General features: G+C 39.7%; 2 protein-coding genes across 2 annotated transcripts; both read left to right on the top strand.

Moving 5' to 3' along the window:
* Positions 1–10,930: 10,930 nt before the first annotated feature.
* On the top strand, positions 10,931–11,746 carry LOC127130874 (uncharacterized). Its single transcript, XM_051059834.1, has one exon. It carries the CDS (start codon positions 10,931–10,933, stop codon positions 11,744–11,746), a length of 816 nt encoding a protein of 271 aa, XP_050915791.1.
* A 408-nt stretch (positions 11,747–12,154) lies between these two features.
* Positions 12,155–13,862, top strand: LOC127130873 (uncharacterized). The gene is made up of 2 exons (XM_051059833.1): positions 12,155–13,573; positions 13,857–13,862. Exons 1-2 carry the CDS (start codon positions 12,155–12,157, stop codon positions 13,860–13,862), a joined length of 1,425 nt encoding a protein of 474 aa, XP_050915790.1.
* Positions 13,863–13,883: the final 21 nt, after the last annotated feature.

Genomic DNA, 13,883 nt, shown 5'->3' with positions numbered 1-13,883 from the left:
CAGAATCAGTTCAAAGACTCTCAGTAAACAACTTCAAGTTACAGTCTTTTCACCTAATTTCTACCCGTGTGACTTCTACCTAAGAACTCTTAGATATGAGATCCTACTCACTCCCCCTCAATCACAGCAGTGATATAAAACAAGAATTACAATGAAAAGAAAACACTCTTCAAAGACACATACTTGATCTTGCTTAAAAGCTTCAATCAAGTAAACATACACTCATGCTTCAAAGCTTAGAATGGACAAATTACAACTCAAAAATCAGTCCAATTCAATCATCTATGGATAAATGAATGGCTTACAATACACATGACCACACAAGACTAAAACCCTTATTCTCTCTCAATATTTCGTTTGTTATTTATTGTGTATAAAACCAGGTTTTCCATGTCTATTATATAGAAGCATTTGGCTGGGCTTGGACATCATAAAACCCTAAAACTATTTTCCATTCATATCTTCTCATGACAGCTGATTATGTCTTGTTGGAAAATAAGTCAATCCGGTTGTAATTACTGATTGAGGGAGCGTTCAATCATTACATCAATCACACATATATTAACATTAAAAACGCAATCACATAATACATAACATTCAGACTGAATGTTCTATATACAGATGTCATGACATCGGGTCTGACATCTCAGTAAAATCATGCAGATTCACATTTTAAACATCCTGCAGGTACATGTTATCTTATGTCAAGACAACACTTGTGACAACTTGTGAACACTCTAGGTTTTACCAAAATTGCTGCCAACACATAGAACCAACAAACTCCCCCTTTGGCAAATTTTGGCTAAAACATACATCAGACCATTTGTTTACAAGAGTAAAAAAAACATATTAGCAGTTTAGCAGCAGAAGTAGTAAAACACACATTTACTAGCTATAATAGCAACTAGTAAACACATTAAACACATATGTGCTTCTTCTCCCCCTAAGTCTGTTCAACACAGACATCTCCTTCAACAACACATGTAACACATCGATCACCCCATCTGACATCACCTTTAACATCACCTGTGCTACACAGATTATCTCCAACATGCATCATCTTCAATATCATCTGTCATCTGCTTATAACATAGCTACTTTAGCTGCAACTCCTTTAGCTACTTCTCCCCCTTTTTAGCCAAAAGAGACCAAAGAGACCAATGAGACAAAATAAATGTCTATTAGTCCAACAGAATGTCACATAGAATGTCATAACATATAGTTAGGTGTTACAGAACCACAAACAAACACAACTATATAAGTTGTGATAAAATCCAGAGAAATAAAAAAGAACCCAAAAATTACATGAAGGCATCAAAACAAGACTGCAAAAAAAACACCATAAGAATATCCAGACCATCCAGAACAACACATCATCATAAAAGGGGAACAATCTTCACCAAAACTCAGTTAGAGGAGCTTGCATCTTCATCAGCTTCAGACCCATAACTGCCACTTGATTTATCTTGAGATTCAGACCTCTCACTAGAGGTGTGGGCTTCTGTTTCCTTGGCTTGACCAACATTTTCTCTATCACCTTGCTCCAAGCTATTAATCAGAACCTCCAAAGCTTCTTTCCTGGCTTTAGCTACCCTTATCCCAATCTCCAATTCCTTACAAGTTTCTTTCAATTCAACAATCAGACCACCCTAAGAGGCTGGCTTCTTCACAACAGATGTCATGACAATGTCATTGACATGACTGCCTTCAAATAATTTTTAATGAACTGATAAGGGAGGTTTTCTTCTACTAGGGATATCACTTGTGCTCAGAATTCTAGGTTGCTGGCTCAGGATTATCCCACAAATTAATGAGGGAAAAGCTATTTGCAGCTTCACTGCATTTGTAGAAGCATGTTTGACAATTTGTTCAAACATGAATCTACCATAATCAAAATTAAGCTTGGTTCATATAGCAAATATGAGCCTTCCAAGAGCATTTGAGATTGTAGATATGTGATTTGTTGGTACCCAATTTGCTGGCCCTATCTTGTGCAAGATAGCATATTTCACAGTTAGTTTTCCAGCAGAGAGATGCTTCTTGCTTGACCACTCCTTGACCTGTCCAACAGTTATTTCCCTACAGACCTCATTGTCTGTGGCCTCTAGTTCACCAGCACCTTCTGTTCCTCTTCCTAGGAACTTATTAATCACAGTTGGAGAAAACTTCACACACTTTCCTCTAACTAACACCTTACAAAACTCTTTGTCGTTCTTATCAGCAATGTCCTCAGGGATGTTCACCATAAACTCTTTAACAAGACCTTCAAAACACTGAGATGACCCACTAACAGTTTTCATTAATCCAACACACTTAATTAGGTCCATGACCTCCTTAACCTCCACAACATCCTTTCCCAGTTCTCTTTCCACAGCCACTCTCCTTTGGATTACAAATTTCCACTTTGCTGAACCATCTTCAAGATGGAAGGAAATGTTATCCAAGTGTACAACAACAACCTTTGTAGGGGATTTTCTGACAGTTGACCTTTTGACAGGAGAGATGTCAGGGACATCGTCTTCAACATCTTCCTCTGAATCAAAACTTTCTCTTACTTTTCTCTTCTTTACCTCCACTTTACTCCAAGACTTTGAAGGGCCTACAGCAGTAGCCTTCTTACCAGTTTTGGCTGTCATCATCTCAGCCACAGACCTACCCTTTCTGGTCTTCATCCTCTTTGCAACACTTGGCTTCAAGTGACGAAGCAAGCTGTCATCTTCATCATCTGAGCTCTCTTTTTCCAAGTCAATCACCTTCTTAGTAGAGTCATGCTTCTTAGACTGAGAAGCATCTACAGATTTCTTACAAGGTAAGTTTTTCCCTAGAGAGCATAGTCCCTCATCAGCTATATCTTTTTCAGACTTAGATGACTCATCATTTTTCTCATTGAGAGGTCCAACCTCAGGAGAGGGGTCCCTTCTCGATAGAGGAGTAGAAACTCCCTTTACTAAGTGTCCTTCATTAAGGATCCTCGTGACAAGATTTCTAATGACACGATCAGTATGATGCATGTCATCCTTAGAGCTAGGGTTATCAGAACTGTTACCTTGAGTATGTCCTACAGTGGAGGATGGACCAGGAGCGTCACCTGGGATGACTGGTAGGGGAATCACTTCTAAAATGTCTTCATTAAGAAAATCCATAGAGGGCGTTCTAGCTTTGTGCGTAGATTTGGTGTTTTTAGAACCAGGAGGTGAAGGATGTTGTGACATATTGTTGAGCTTGTGAAAGGATTTCTATTGCCCTAGCAGAGAAGGTTGATGAAGTTTGAGGAAGTTGGAAATGTTTGAGTTGTGGTTGCGTGTGAAAATGCTATAGATGGAAGTTCCAATACTAGGTAATGATTTACCATAAATGGGGCACTTTCTTTTAAGTGGGCAGACAATATTTTTATTACCTTTTCCACTCCAAATTAATTGCTATAAATTCTCATGGATACAAATCCCTAATTTCCCTCTTAGACATTCAAATTGATTAGCATCCAAAGCCTTTGTAAATATATCCGCTAATTGAATTTCAGTAGTAACATGCTCCAGGGCTATGATTTTCTCTTCCACTAGTTCTCTAATAAAATGATGACGTATATCAATATGTTTTGTCCTACTGTGCTGAATAGGATTCTTAGAAATATTTATAGCACTCAGGTTGTCACAGTACAATGTCATGACATCTTGCGTGACATTGTATTCAATCAGCATCTGTTTCATCTAAACCAGTTGAGAACAACTACTTCCAGCTGCTATGTATTCAGCTTCAGCAGTGGACAGGGACACACAATTTTGTTTCTTACTAAACCATGATATTAATTTATTCCCCAAGAAGAAACATCCTCCTGATGCGCTTTTCTTATCATCAGCACTTCCAGCCCAGTCAACATCACAGTATCCAATCAGCATAGATCCTGATCCATGAGTATACAACATCCCATAGTCATTGGTGCCATTGACATATTTCAGTATCCTTTTCACTTGGTTTATGTGACTGACTTTTGGTTCAGCTTGATATCTAGCACAAACACCTACAACAAAAGCAATGTCAGGTCTGCTTGCTGTGAGATATAACAGACTTCCTATCATGCTTCTGTAGAGACTTTGATCTACACTAAACCATTTTCATCTTTGGAGACTTTCAGATGTGTAGGAGCAGGTGTCCTTTTATGACTTGCATTCTCCATGTCAAACTTCTTAACAATGTTTTTGGCATATTTGCTTTGAGATAGAAAGATAGAATCTTCCATCTGCTGGACTTGTAGCCCAAGAAAATAGGTCAGCTCTCCAACAAGGCTCATTTCAAATTCAGACTGCATTTGTTTAACAAAATGTTCGACCATCTGATCTGACATCCCACCAAACACAATATCATCCACATATATTTGAGCCACCATGAGTTTTCCTCCTTTATTCTTAACAAATAAGGTCTTGTCAATGCCTTCCTTCCTGTATCCATTGTTAGTGAGGAACACTGTGAGTCTATCATACCAAGCCCTAGGAGCTTGCTTCAAACCATAGAGGGCTTTCCTCAACTTGTACACATGCTTTGGAAGATTTGGATCTGTAAATCCTTTAGGTTGTTCAACATAAACTTCCTCATTTAAGTAGCCATTCAAGAAGGCACTTTTTACATCCATTTGGAATAGTTTAAACTTCAGAATACATGCCACTCCAAGCAACAGTCTAATGGACTCAAGGCGAGCTACAGGGGCAAATGTTTCATCAAAATCAACTCCTTCAACTTGAGTGTATCCTTGTGCTACTAATCTTGCTTTATTTTTAGTAACTGTCATACCCCGATTTTGGTCCTGATTGTTTTTCATTTTTTATTTTTATTTTGGCACTTGGCCTAAAGTTCATTTGCATACATTCATGACCAAAGGCAACCATCCATTTCCAAATCCTTAATCATGTATCCATAATCATTTCATCATTTTCGAATTAATTCTAGGAGTAGCAAACTAAGTTCAATTTGATTTTGATCCAAAATTGACTTTAGAGATTCAAATTGATTTTGAGGATTAGATTAATTTTGGAAATTATTTCAATACCTTTTGTCGATTTAATTTTAGAAGTTTCAATTAATTAGCCATGGTTGTATTATTTGTTGGTAGGCCATTTAACCACTTTTTTTTATCATAAAAAATTCTGCATGAGTTTACAAATTTCAGCCCATATCCAAATTCCTTAAACCCACAATTAAATCCATTTTTTCCAATCCAATAACCCAACTCTATTTTTTAAATCCATTTTTTTCAAACTATATCCAAAATCCATATCCATTTTCATTATCCATTTGGAACCAATTTAAACCATTTCATATCCAAAATCCATTCAATCATAACAATTAACCAATTAACCCAAAGTTCATTAACCCAAAACAATTATCCAACAAAAACAAATCCCAATTCCAATCCCATAAGAATTCCATAACAACAACATCATGTCTAAACCAATAGCATCCACAGTCATCAAACATGCATGTTGTACATAGCATAACAGCAGCAAACAAACCAAGCAAAGTTATGCTAATGTCTACACTAAACTGATAATCTAAGCTATGCCTCTGAATTGGTGGTCCAAGGAACCTACAAGCAGTCAACAACAAAGTTCAAGCACTACTAAATTTTCTTTTGTTCAAGACGAAGAAGAAACAATGTATTTCAAGGGTTTGTTGGCCAAGTTTCCTGTCAAATGCAATGCCGCTGCAAGCATCAGTGGCATTTTCCCTCACTTGTGCTTTATATGTCTACTCCATTTGGCAAATGAGAATGGATTGAAACTTCAGCGCTTTCCCGACTTGGATAATCTTTCAATATTTCCTTCCACATGATGCTGAGCCTGAACTCTTAAGTGGAACTGTCTAGGCTTGGTCACTACAACAGACACCACGGTGACCCTGCAAAAAAATACCTAAAACAATCAACACCATAACAGAATAAAACAGAAGAATTGAAGTCCATTAAGACTATCACTGTACGGCTTCCAACAAAAAGCCAATAGCCTCATTTGAACCAAAACCAGACACCCTAATCATGATCAAACATGGCACATACATGGTGAATTTGACAAAGTAATGCACATGAATTTTGGTTTTCGCACTCACTTCGACACATGTTCCTGCAGTAAAACAAGACATGTTTAAAATGCTACCAACTGCACCAACATCATAAGAGTGTGCTCTTGGAAACTACAACCAATTTCTTTGTTCCCGGTCCATCATGTCACCTGGCCAAAGCCTCTAACCTGCCATCAAATAGAACCAATGTTAAGCAATGCAAAGGATCCAAGAAAGTGGAGCCAAAGCAAGTGAAACTAGATAGTTTGACCAAGGAATTTCGTACGCTGACTTATCAACCCTTGCAATGAGACTTTGAAAAGTAGTGATGGATAGATAAGCAGGAGAAACCAAAAGGATAGAAATGAAAACAAGTGCTAAGGGTTGAAGTGCATATATACTCCATTGATGAGACTTGTACACATCCACGACAAATTCAGTAGATTCGGTTTCATCTTCTAGAGCATAGGATGGATTGTTCATATGGTGAGGTTGAGACTTCAACAGAAGATTCTCTGAGAAGTTGGCCAATTCTTGAATGCAGGATGCACTGAAAACGTCTATAGTTGCAACTGGAACTCCGAGGAAACCTGAGAGTTTTTGAGTTGCTTTCACCACACCAATTGATTCAATTCCATAGGTTGACATGTTGTCTGTGACAGAGATTTTGCTTACCGAGATTCCAGCCTGCTCAGAAATAAGCTTTTTCAAGAATTCCAGAATTTCCTTGGTACTGATTCTTGGACTGGTTAAAGGTGTACTATCAGCAGCCACGCCACCATGAGATGCAATTCAGATCCGACGTCAACAAAACCGTGGTTGAGCTCCTCACGTTTTCACCATTTCACTGCAGTAACACAAAATTAGTCAAAGCTGTTAAAATTTCAAAAAAAGAATCCCAAATGGGCATTGAGACAAAGTTAGGGCGAAAAGTGCATAGGTAAAATTACCGTTTCCGGATTGTAGCATAAAACAGGACAATCCGATTCTGAGCACAAAAAGCACTTCTGAAAATTTTCTCTATTGAATCTCTAGACCAAATCCCAAACCCTAAAATGCGTGGAGGATAAATAGAGAGAAAGAAATCAGTGAGAGGCACGAAAAAAATTGAGGAGGCAAGGAGAAAACTCAAAAAACGAAACCCTAAAAATTCAGAGGCAGACGAAAAATTGGAGGCGGACAACAATTCCACCAAGAACCCTAATCCCCAAATCAGAAAAGAAACCGATTGAAAGAGGCGAAAGGAGAGGATTGAATCGTTACCTGAACCGCCGAATCACCGTCAAGGGTGAGCACCAGTTTGGTTTCCTTTAAATCTCTGTTCTATTTCGCTTTTGGGTTGAGGTCGTGAGAGAGGATGAATGATAGAGGATGATAGAAACGTGCGGTTGAGAGTGTGAGAGAGATTCGTGAGAGCAAGAGAGAGGTTCGTTCTGAGAAATGTGATGTTGAGAGCGTGAGACAGAAGTGAGGTTGAGGGCGATTCTGTTACACTATTCCCATTTTCTTCTTTTAATTTATTTTAAACAGAATAAATCTTTGGAACACGTTTAAAATTCCTAGGTTTTAGTTAATAAATGTTTTTACATTTTCAATTCATATTCCATTGAAAAACCCAACAGCCAAGCGGCTGGGTTTAATTTTCTGTTTTTCTTGGTAGTTCAACAGACTGTTTTTTATATTAGTTTTTATTTTAATTCTAATTTTTAATCTATCTTGGTTTATTTATCCAAATTAGCATTAAGATGACAACTAATCATAAATGGCCTGGTGGAGAGGGGGTGGTTTTCGTGGTCTTTAGTGGAGTGGGTTTGATACCTATATGAAGCATTTTATTTCTTTTAGCATTCATTTTGTTCTTTATGTTTATGCTTTATTATACTCATAGTTTCATTATTGTTTAATAGCACAAATTCGATTTCTTTTAATTTCATCATCCTTTCAAAACCATTTTGAACTATTAAAAATCACATTTTTCTCGATTCAATGTCGAGCCCATTTTCATACCCTTGTAAGTCGATTGCTTTTAAGCATCGCCATCAACCTCACATAGCTTACACTTGGGCTTTCTTACAATGAGCCGGTTCTCTTGCCCTTACACTCGTACTTTGCATCATTTGTTGTTTGGGCCCGATTTAATTATTTCATGATTTTGAATCCCCATTTGACAAAATGTACCCCACTCCCCCGATGTGTAATAATCTTGTACTGTTTTATTTCTTTATTTGTTTGACTGTTTAGTTAGATACTAACACAAGAATAAAATCAACCATTTCCAAAAATGCAAAAATAATGACTCGATCCAACGTTGAGTATTTTCTCAATAAACAAATCAATTCATTTCCCTCTCCTATTCTATTCCATTTCTTTCAAACTTTCATCAAACGCTTGATTTCAACGTCAAGCCATTTTTCATAATCAAAAAATCAAAAAACTTAATTCATAATTGAGACCTTTTTCAATAAAGATGGAAATGGAACGTGGTGTATACCGCGCACTCCTGAGACTAGGATTCGAGATGTATATCTCGCCAATCCTAGTTCTCGCCATCATCCAAATTTATCCACTTTGTTTTCTCTCAAACACTCATTCAAATTTCTTATAAACGTCCATCAATACTTGATCTAGGGTCAAGTCATTTTCACAATAAAACTCAAAATACCTAATTCTTATTTAACACTTTTTCAATAAAGATGGAAATGGAACATGGTGTATACCGTGCACTCCTGAGGCTAGGATTCGAGATGTATATCTCGCTCATCCAAGTTCTCGCCATCATCTAAAATTGTCAATGCGGTTTCTTCAAAACCCTTTCTCAATCAAATTCCAAAATACTTAATTCCTATCTTAACCTCTTTCAATAAAGATGGAAATGGAACATGGTGTATACCGCCCACTCCTGAGGCTAGGATTCGAGATGTATATCTCGCTCATCCAAGTTCTCGCCATCATCTAAAATTGTCAATGCGGTTTCTTCAAACCCTTTCTCAATCAAATTCCAAAATACTTAATTCCCATCTTAACCTCTTTCAATAAAGATGGAAATGGAACATGGTGTATACCGTGCACTCCTGAGGCTAGGATTCGAAATGTATATCTCGCTCATCCAAGTCCTCGCCATCACTCAAAATACATCCAACCGATCAAACTCTTTTCTCGCCGCCGTGCGACTAATCAAAAACCTTTTCATAAATGAAAGATATATTGTCTTAAGTGATACAAAACAATGTTTCGGCCACAATTGTTGAGTCGAGATAAGTGACGCTTTTCCGAATGTAGATTTATAAATCCGTTCGATGTGTGGTATGCGTCCACTCCTCATCTGTTTTGGGTAAAACAATGTTTTCTTCGATTAATACAATATAGCTTTCGCTAAAATCGACCAACAAACAAACATTTTTCTACCCAGAACTACGTAAGCCTTGATTTCTCTTTTGAGATATGTAGGAGCAGGATTTTTAAATCTTGTCAGGCCCACTAATAAAAAACTTAGGTTTAGTCCTTCGTTAAAAAAATCCAAAAACATTCTTTCTTTCTTTCCCACCCAATAATTTGAAAAGCCTAATATTTCAACTAACGCACACAACTAACCTAATGGTTCCCGTTGAGTACAACGGACGTGAGGGGTGCTAATATCTTCCCCTTGCGTAATCGACTCCCGAACCCTGATATTGGTTGCAATGACCATATCTTATCCTTTCTTTTGTCTTGGGTTTTATAGATATTTCCCCTTTCCTTTTTAGGAATAAATAAAGTTCGGTGGCGACTCTGTTCAATCCATCATTGCGAGCGTGCGATCGCGTTTCGCTAGGTCGTATCCCCATTTTTTCGAGGTGCGACAGATGGCGACTCTGCTGGGGATATAAGATTTCCTAAGCGAGTCAGGCCTAGTTAGGACGTTTGTGTGCCTTTGTTTGTTTAATTGTGTGGCTTTTCCTTATTTATTGTTTTTATTATCTTTATTATTATATTGATATATCTGTTGAATATTGGTTCTATTGTGATTGTTGGTACTTGGGTATTTGATTGCAAACCATGTGGGAAAGAGTCTACACCTGAGTCTAGAGTGAAAAAACATAAGATAGGACGATGGTTGAGTAGTACGGACTCCCGAGGTGAATACTTCGTAAGAGTCGGTACGAGAACCTCACTTAGAGTAGATTCTTTTGCAAATATTGTCGCCCGAGGTGTATACCTCGTAAGCGTCGATGTTTCAAAGGGGTCCATGACTCTAAGAACCGTTTAGAACATTGAACCTTTGGCCAACTAGAAATGATGGTTGCGTAGTATGGATTCCCGAGGTGAATACTTCGTAAGAATCAATACGAGAACCTCGCTCAGATTAAATTCCCTAGATGGAGTTGATGATCGGAAAGTATTTTCCGTAAGCGTCAAACAGTCTTTTGAATCCATGACTCTGAGTACCCTGTCTAGAATCTAGTCGATGGTTGCGTAGTGCGGACTCCCAAGGTGAATACTTCGTAAGAGTTGGTACGAGAACCTCACCCAGAATAGATTCCCTTGATGGAGTTGACGACCGGAAAGTATTTCCCGTAAGCGTCAAACATTCTTGTGAATCAATGACTTTGGGGATCCTTTGTAACAAAGCCCTAGATCATACCCGGTGAGAACCCCGTTTTGGAAAGAAATCAAATTTATCCATACCTCGGACCTTTGAACCTATCCAAAAAAAAACATTGCATCCATCCATTCATTGCATATGCATAAAAAGCAAAACTCTTGGTTTTTATCAAACAAAATGCATCCATACATGCATTCATACATTTTCAAAAAAAAAGAGTCTCACTCCGCCCTTTCTTCCTCTAGTTTCAAGCTGAATTTTCAACACCGGTATAATACTCGCGCCAGAGTAAGACAGAGAATGGCTGAACAAGAACAAGAGAGCGCCCGAGTTAGAGCCGAGTTGGACGAGATCAAGGGAGGCATGTCCCAGATGCGAGAGATGCTGCAAGCTTTAACCTTCAGGTTTGAGATTCCACAAGCGACCGTGATTTCAGAGACCACGGGCCCAGCAGTAGAAGTCCCGCCTCAGAGGACGTTACCCTCAACCCTTCCTCCGTATGGGCTACCTTATGACTTCGTCCCCCGAGCGGAGGTGGTGCACGAAATGGGGCAATTTGTCCAACAAGCTGTGCCATTACCAGTTTACACCGACGCACGTCCAGTCATCCATACTGTGGTTCCACCAGCCGCCTATGCTAGGCATGTTCCTCATTATGAAGATCAAAACCACATGTATCAGACTGTCGATTCAACAGTTGCCGGTGACGAAGTAAGGCTTGAGGATTTCAGAGAGGTAAAGGAGAACATGCAGCTCCTTGAGAAGAAGTTCCGAGATCTAGAAGGAGACCACGTCTTTGGATTGGCTGCCAAAGAAATGTGCCTGGTGTCCGGGTTGGTGATTCCAGCCAAATTCAAAACTCCAGACTTCGACAAATACAAGGGGCATACTTGTCCAAAGAGCCATCTCATCATGTATTATCGAAAAATGGCTGCACACGTGGAAGACGACAAGCTGATGATCCATTGCTTTCAAGACAGTTTGAGTGGGGCTCCTTCCAAATGGTATCTAAGTCTGGATCAGAACAGGATCAGGTGTTTCCAAGACCTGTTAGACGCGTTCATAAAACATTACAAATATAATATGGACATGGCGCCTGACAGAAGACAGTTGTAGAGCATGTTCCAACATGACAAGGAGTCCTTCAAGAAGTATGCTCAAAGATGGAGGGAACTAGCTTCTCAGGTTGAACCACCTCTTGCTGAGAAAGAATTGGCCGAACTATTTATCGACACTGTCCAGCCTCAATTCTATGAGAAGATGGTTGGAAGTGCTTCTTTGGGATTCTCCGAGCTTGTTGCTATAGGAGCTCGGGTGGAATATGGTGTAAGGAATGGCAAACTGGCGGCTGTAGCTGGAACTTCAAATGCTAATCCAAAGAAGTTCTCTGGAGGGTTTCCTAGAAAGAAGGAAGGGGAAACAAATGCCGTGACTGCTGGTCAAGGAAGAGCTCCTCCAAGAAGGAGACCACAACAATATCCACCTCAGCAATATATTCAACAACCAATTCCCTATCAATAACCCATGTATCCCGTCCAGTATGCTCCGCAACCATACGTGGCTGCCGTGACGCTCGCATTCAATCAACAACCTGCTCAGGCTTATCAAGCGCCTCCAGCTTATCGACCAGCTCCAGTTCAACAACGTGCTGCGGCTCTGCCAGCTTATCAACAAGCACCAGCAGCTCCTGTTTATCAACAACCGAGAGCTCAAGCGCCGAGGCAAAATGCTCAAAACCAGAACAGAAGGCAAGCGGAGAGGGCGACCTTCAATCCAATCCCAATGTCATACACTGAGTTGTATCCCTCCCTATTGCAAAAGGGGTTGGTGGTTCCCAGACCTTTGGGACCTCCACCTGGTCGTCTTCCTCCATGGTACAACCCTAATGCACACTGTCCTTTTCATGAAGGTTCCCCCGGGCATGACTTAGAGGGTTGTTACGCTCTGAAGCATAGGGTTCGTGAGCTAATTGAAAGCAAGATCTTGTCTTTTAAGGACATGGGACCAAATGTGAAGAACAATCCTCTTCCTCCCCATGGAGATCCTGCGGTGAACGCCATTGAAGATGCATCTACTGTTGTTATGATTGAGAAGGTGGAGGATGTTAAGACTCCTTTGGCAGCATTCCATGCCCGATTGGTGGAAGCTGGCCTGATTAATGTTGATCACGACAATTGTGAAGAGTGTGCCACACACCCAAAGGGATGTCAGGTGGTACGAGACAACATTCAAAATTTAATGGATAAGGGAGTGCTTCAAATATCCAGTGCTGTGAAGAACGAGGATGTGTTGGTGATTGAACCTTGTTTCAATTTACCTGAACCAATTGAAATCCCATATTATAGTGGTGGAGTGGTCCCGGTGAACAGTAAGTCGTCGCCTGTCGAAATATGTATGCCCACGCCTTTTCCCTACGAGAGCACCAAGGCTGTGCCTTGGAAATATGAGATTACTGCTGTGGATAAGGTTGTTGAAGGAAGTGCAGACGCTGAAGTGACAGAAGCTGTAAGTGAAGACGTCACCAATATTGCAGGAATGAGCAGAAGGACCCGTAGTGGTCGAATCTATACGCCTGAATTCAATGTGACTCCTCAAGGGCCGACCAAGGAATCAATAGTTGTAGCTCCCACTAAAGAACCCAAAGTGTTTCAATCCGAAGATGCTGTTGAATTCTTGAAGTTGATCAAGAAAGGTGACTACAAGGTTGTGGACCAGTTGCATCAAACACCATCTAAGATCTCTATTCTGTCCTTGTTACTGAACTCCCAAGCCCATAGGGAGGCTTTGTTGAAGGTGCTTGCTCAAGCTCATGTAACACAAAGCATAACAGTTGACCAATTTGATGGAGTTGTGGCAAATATCACAGCTTGCAATACTTTGAGCTTCAGTGGAGAGGAATTACCTGAGGATGGACAAAATCATAATCGTGCCCTCCATATCTCGGTAAAATGCAAAGATGATGCTTTGGCAAGAGTGTTGGTTGATACTGGATCTTCTTTGAATGTTATGCCAAAGAGAACACTCGCCAAATTATCTTATCAAGGACCAGCTATGAAGCCTAGTGCCTTGGTAGTGAAAGCTTTTGATGGTTCCAGGAGAACAGTGATTGGAGAGGTTGAATTGCCCATTTTGATTGGACCTCATATATTCCTGATTAATTTCCAAGTCATGGATATTAATCCAGCATATAGCTGCTTATTGGGGTGTCCCTGGATTCATGCTGCAGGGGTAGTCACCTCCACTTTGCATCAAA

Source organism: Lathyrus oleraceus, chromosome 3 (genome assembly GCF_024323335.1).
Source record: "Lathyrus oleraceus cultivar Zhongwan6 chromosome 3, CAAS_Psat_ZW6_1.0, whole genome shotgun sequence".
Taxonomy (NCBI): Eukaryota; Viridiplantae; Streptophyta; class Magnoliopsida; order Fabales; family Fabaceae; genus Lathyrus; species Lathyrus oleraceus.
The sequence above is the reverse complement of the archived record's forward strand: the minus strand, read 5'-3'. Positions and strand labels throughout refer to the sequence as shown.

Excerpts from the sequence above, each read along its gene's own strand:
- LOC127130873 (XM_051059833.1), top strand. The coding sequence starts at position 12,155 with ATGTATCCCGTCCAGTATGCTCCGCAACCATACGTGGCTGCCGTGACG.
- LOC127130874 (XM_051059834.1), top strand. The coding sequence starts at position 10,931 with ATGGCTGAACAAGAACAAGAGAGCGCCCGAGTTAGAGCCGAGTTGGAC.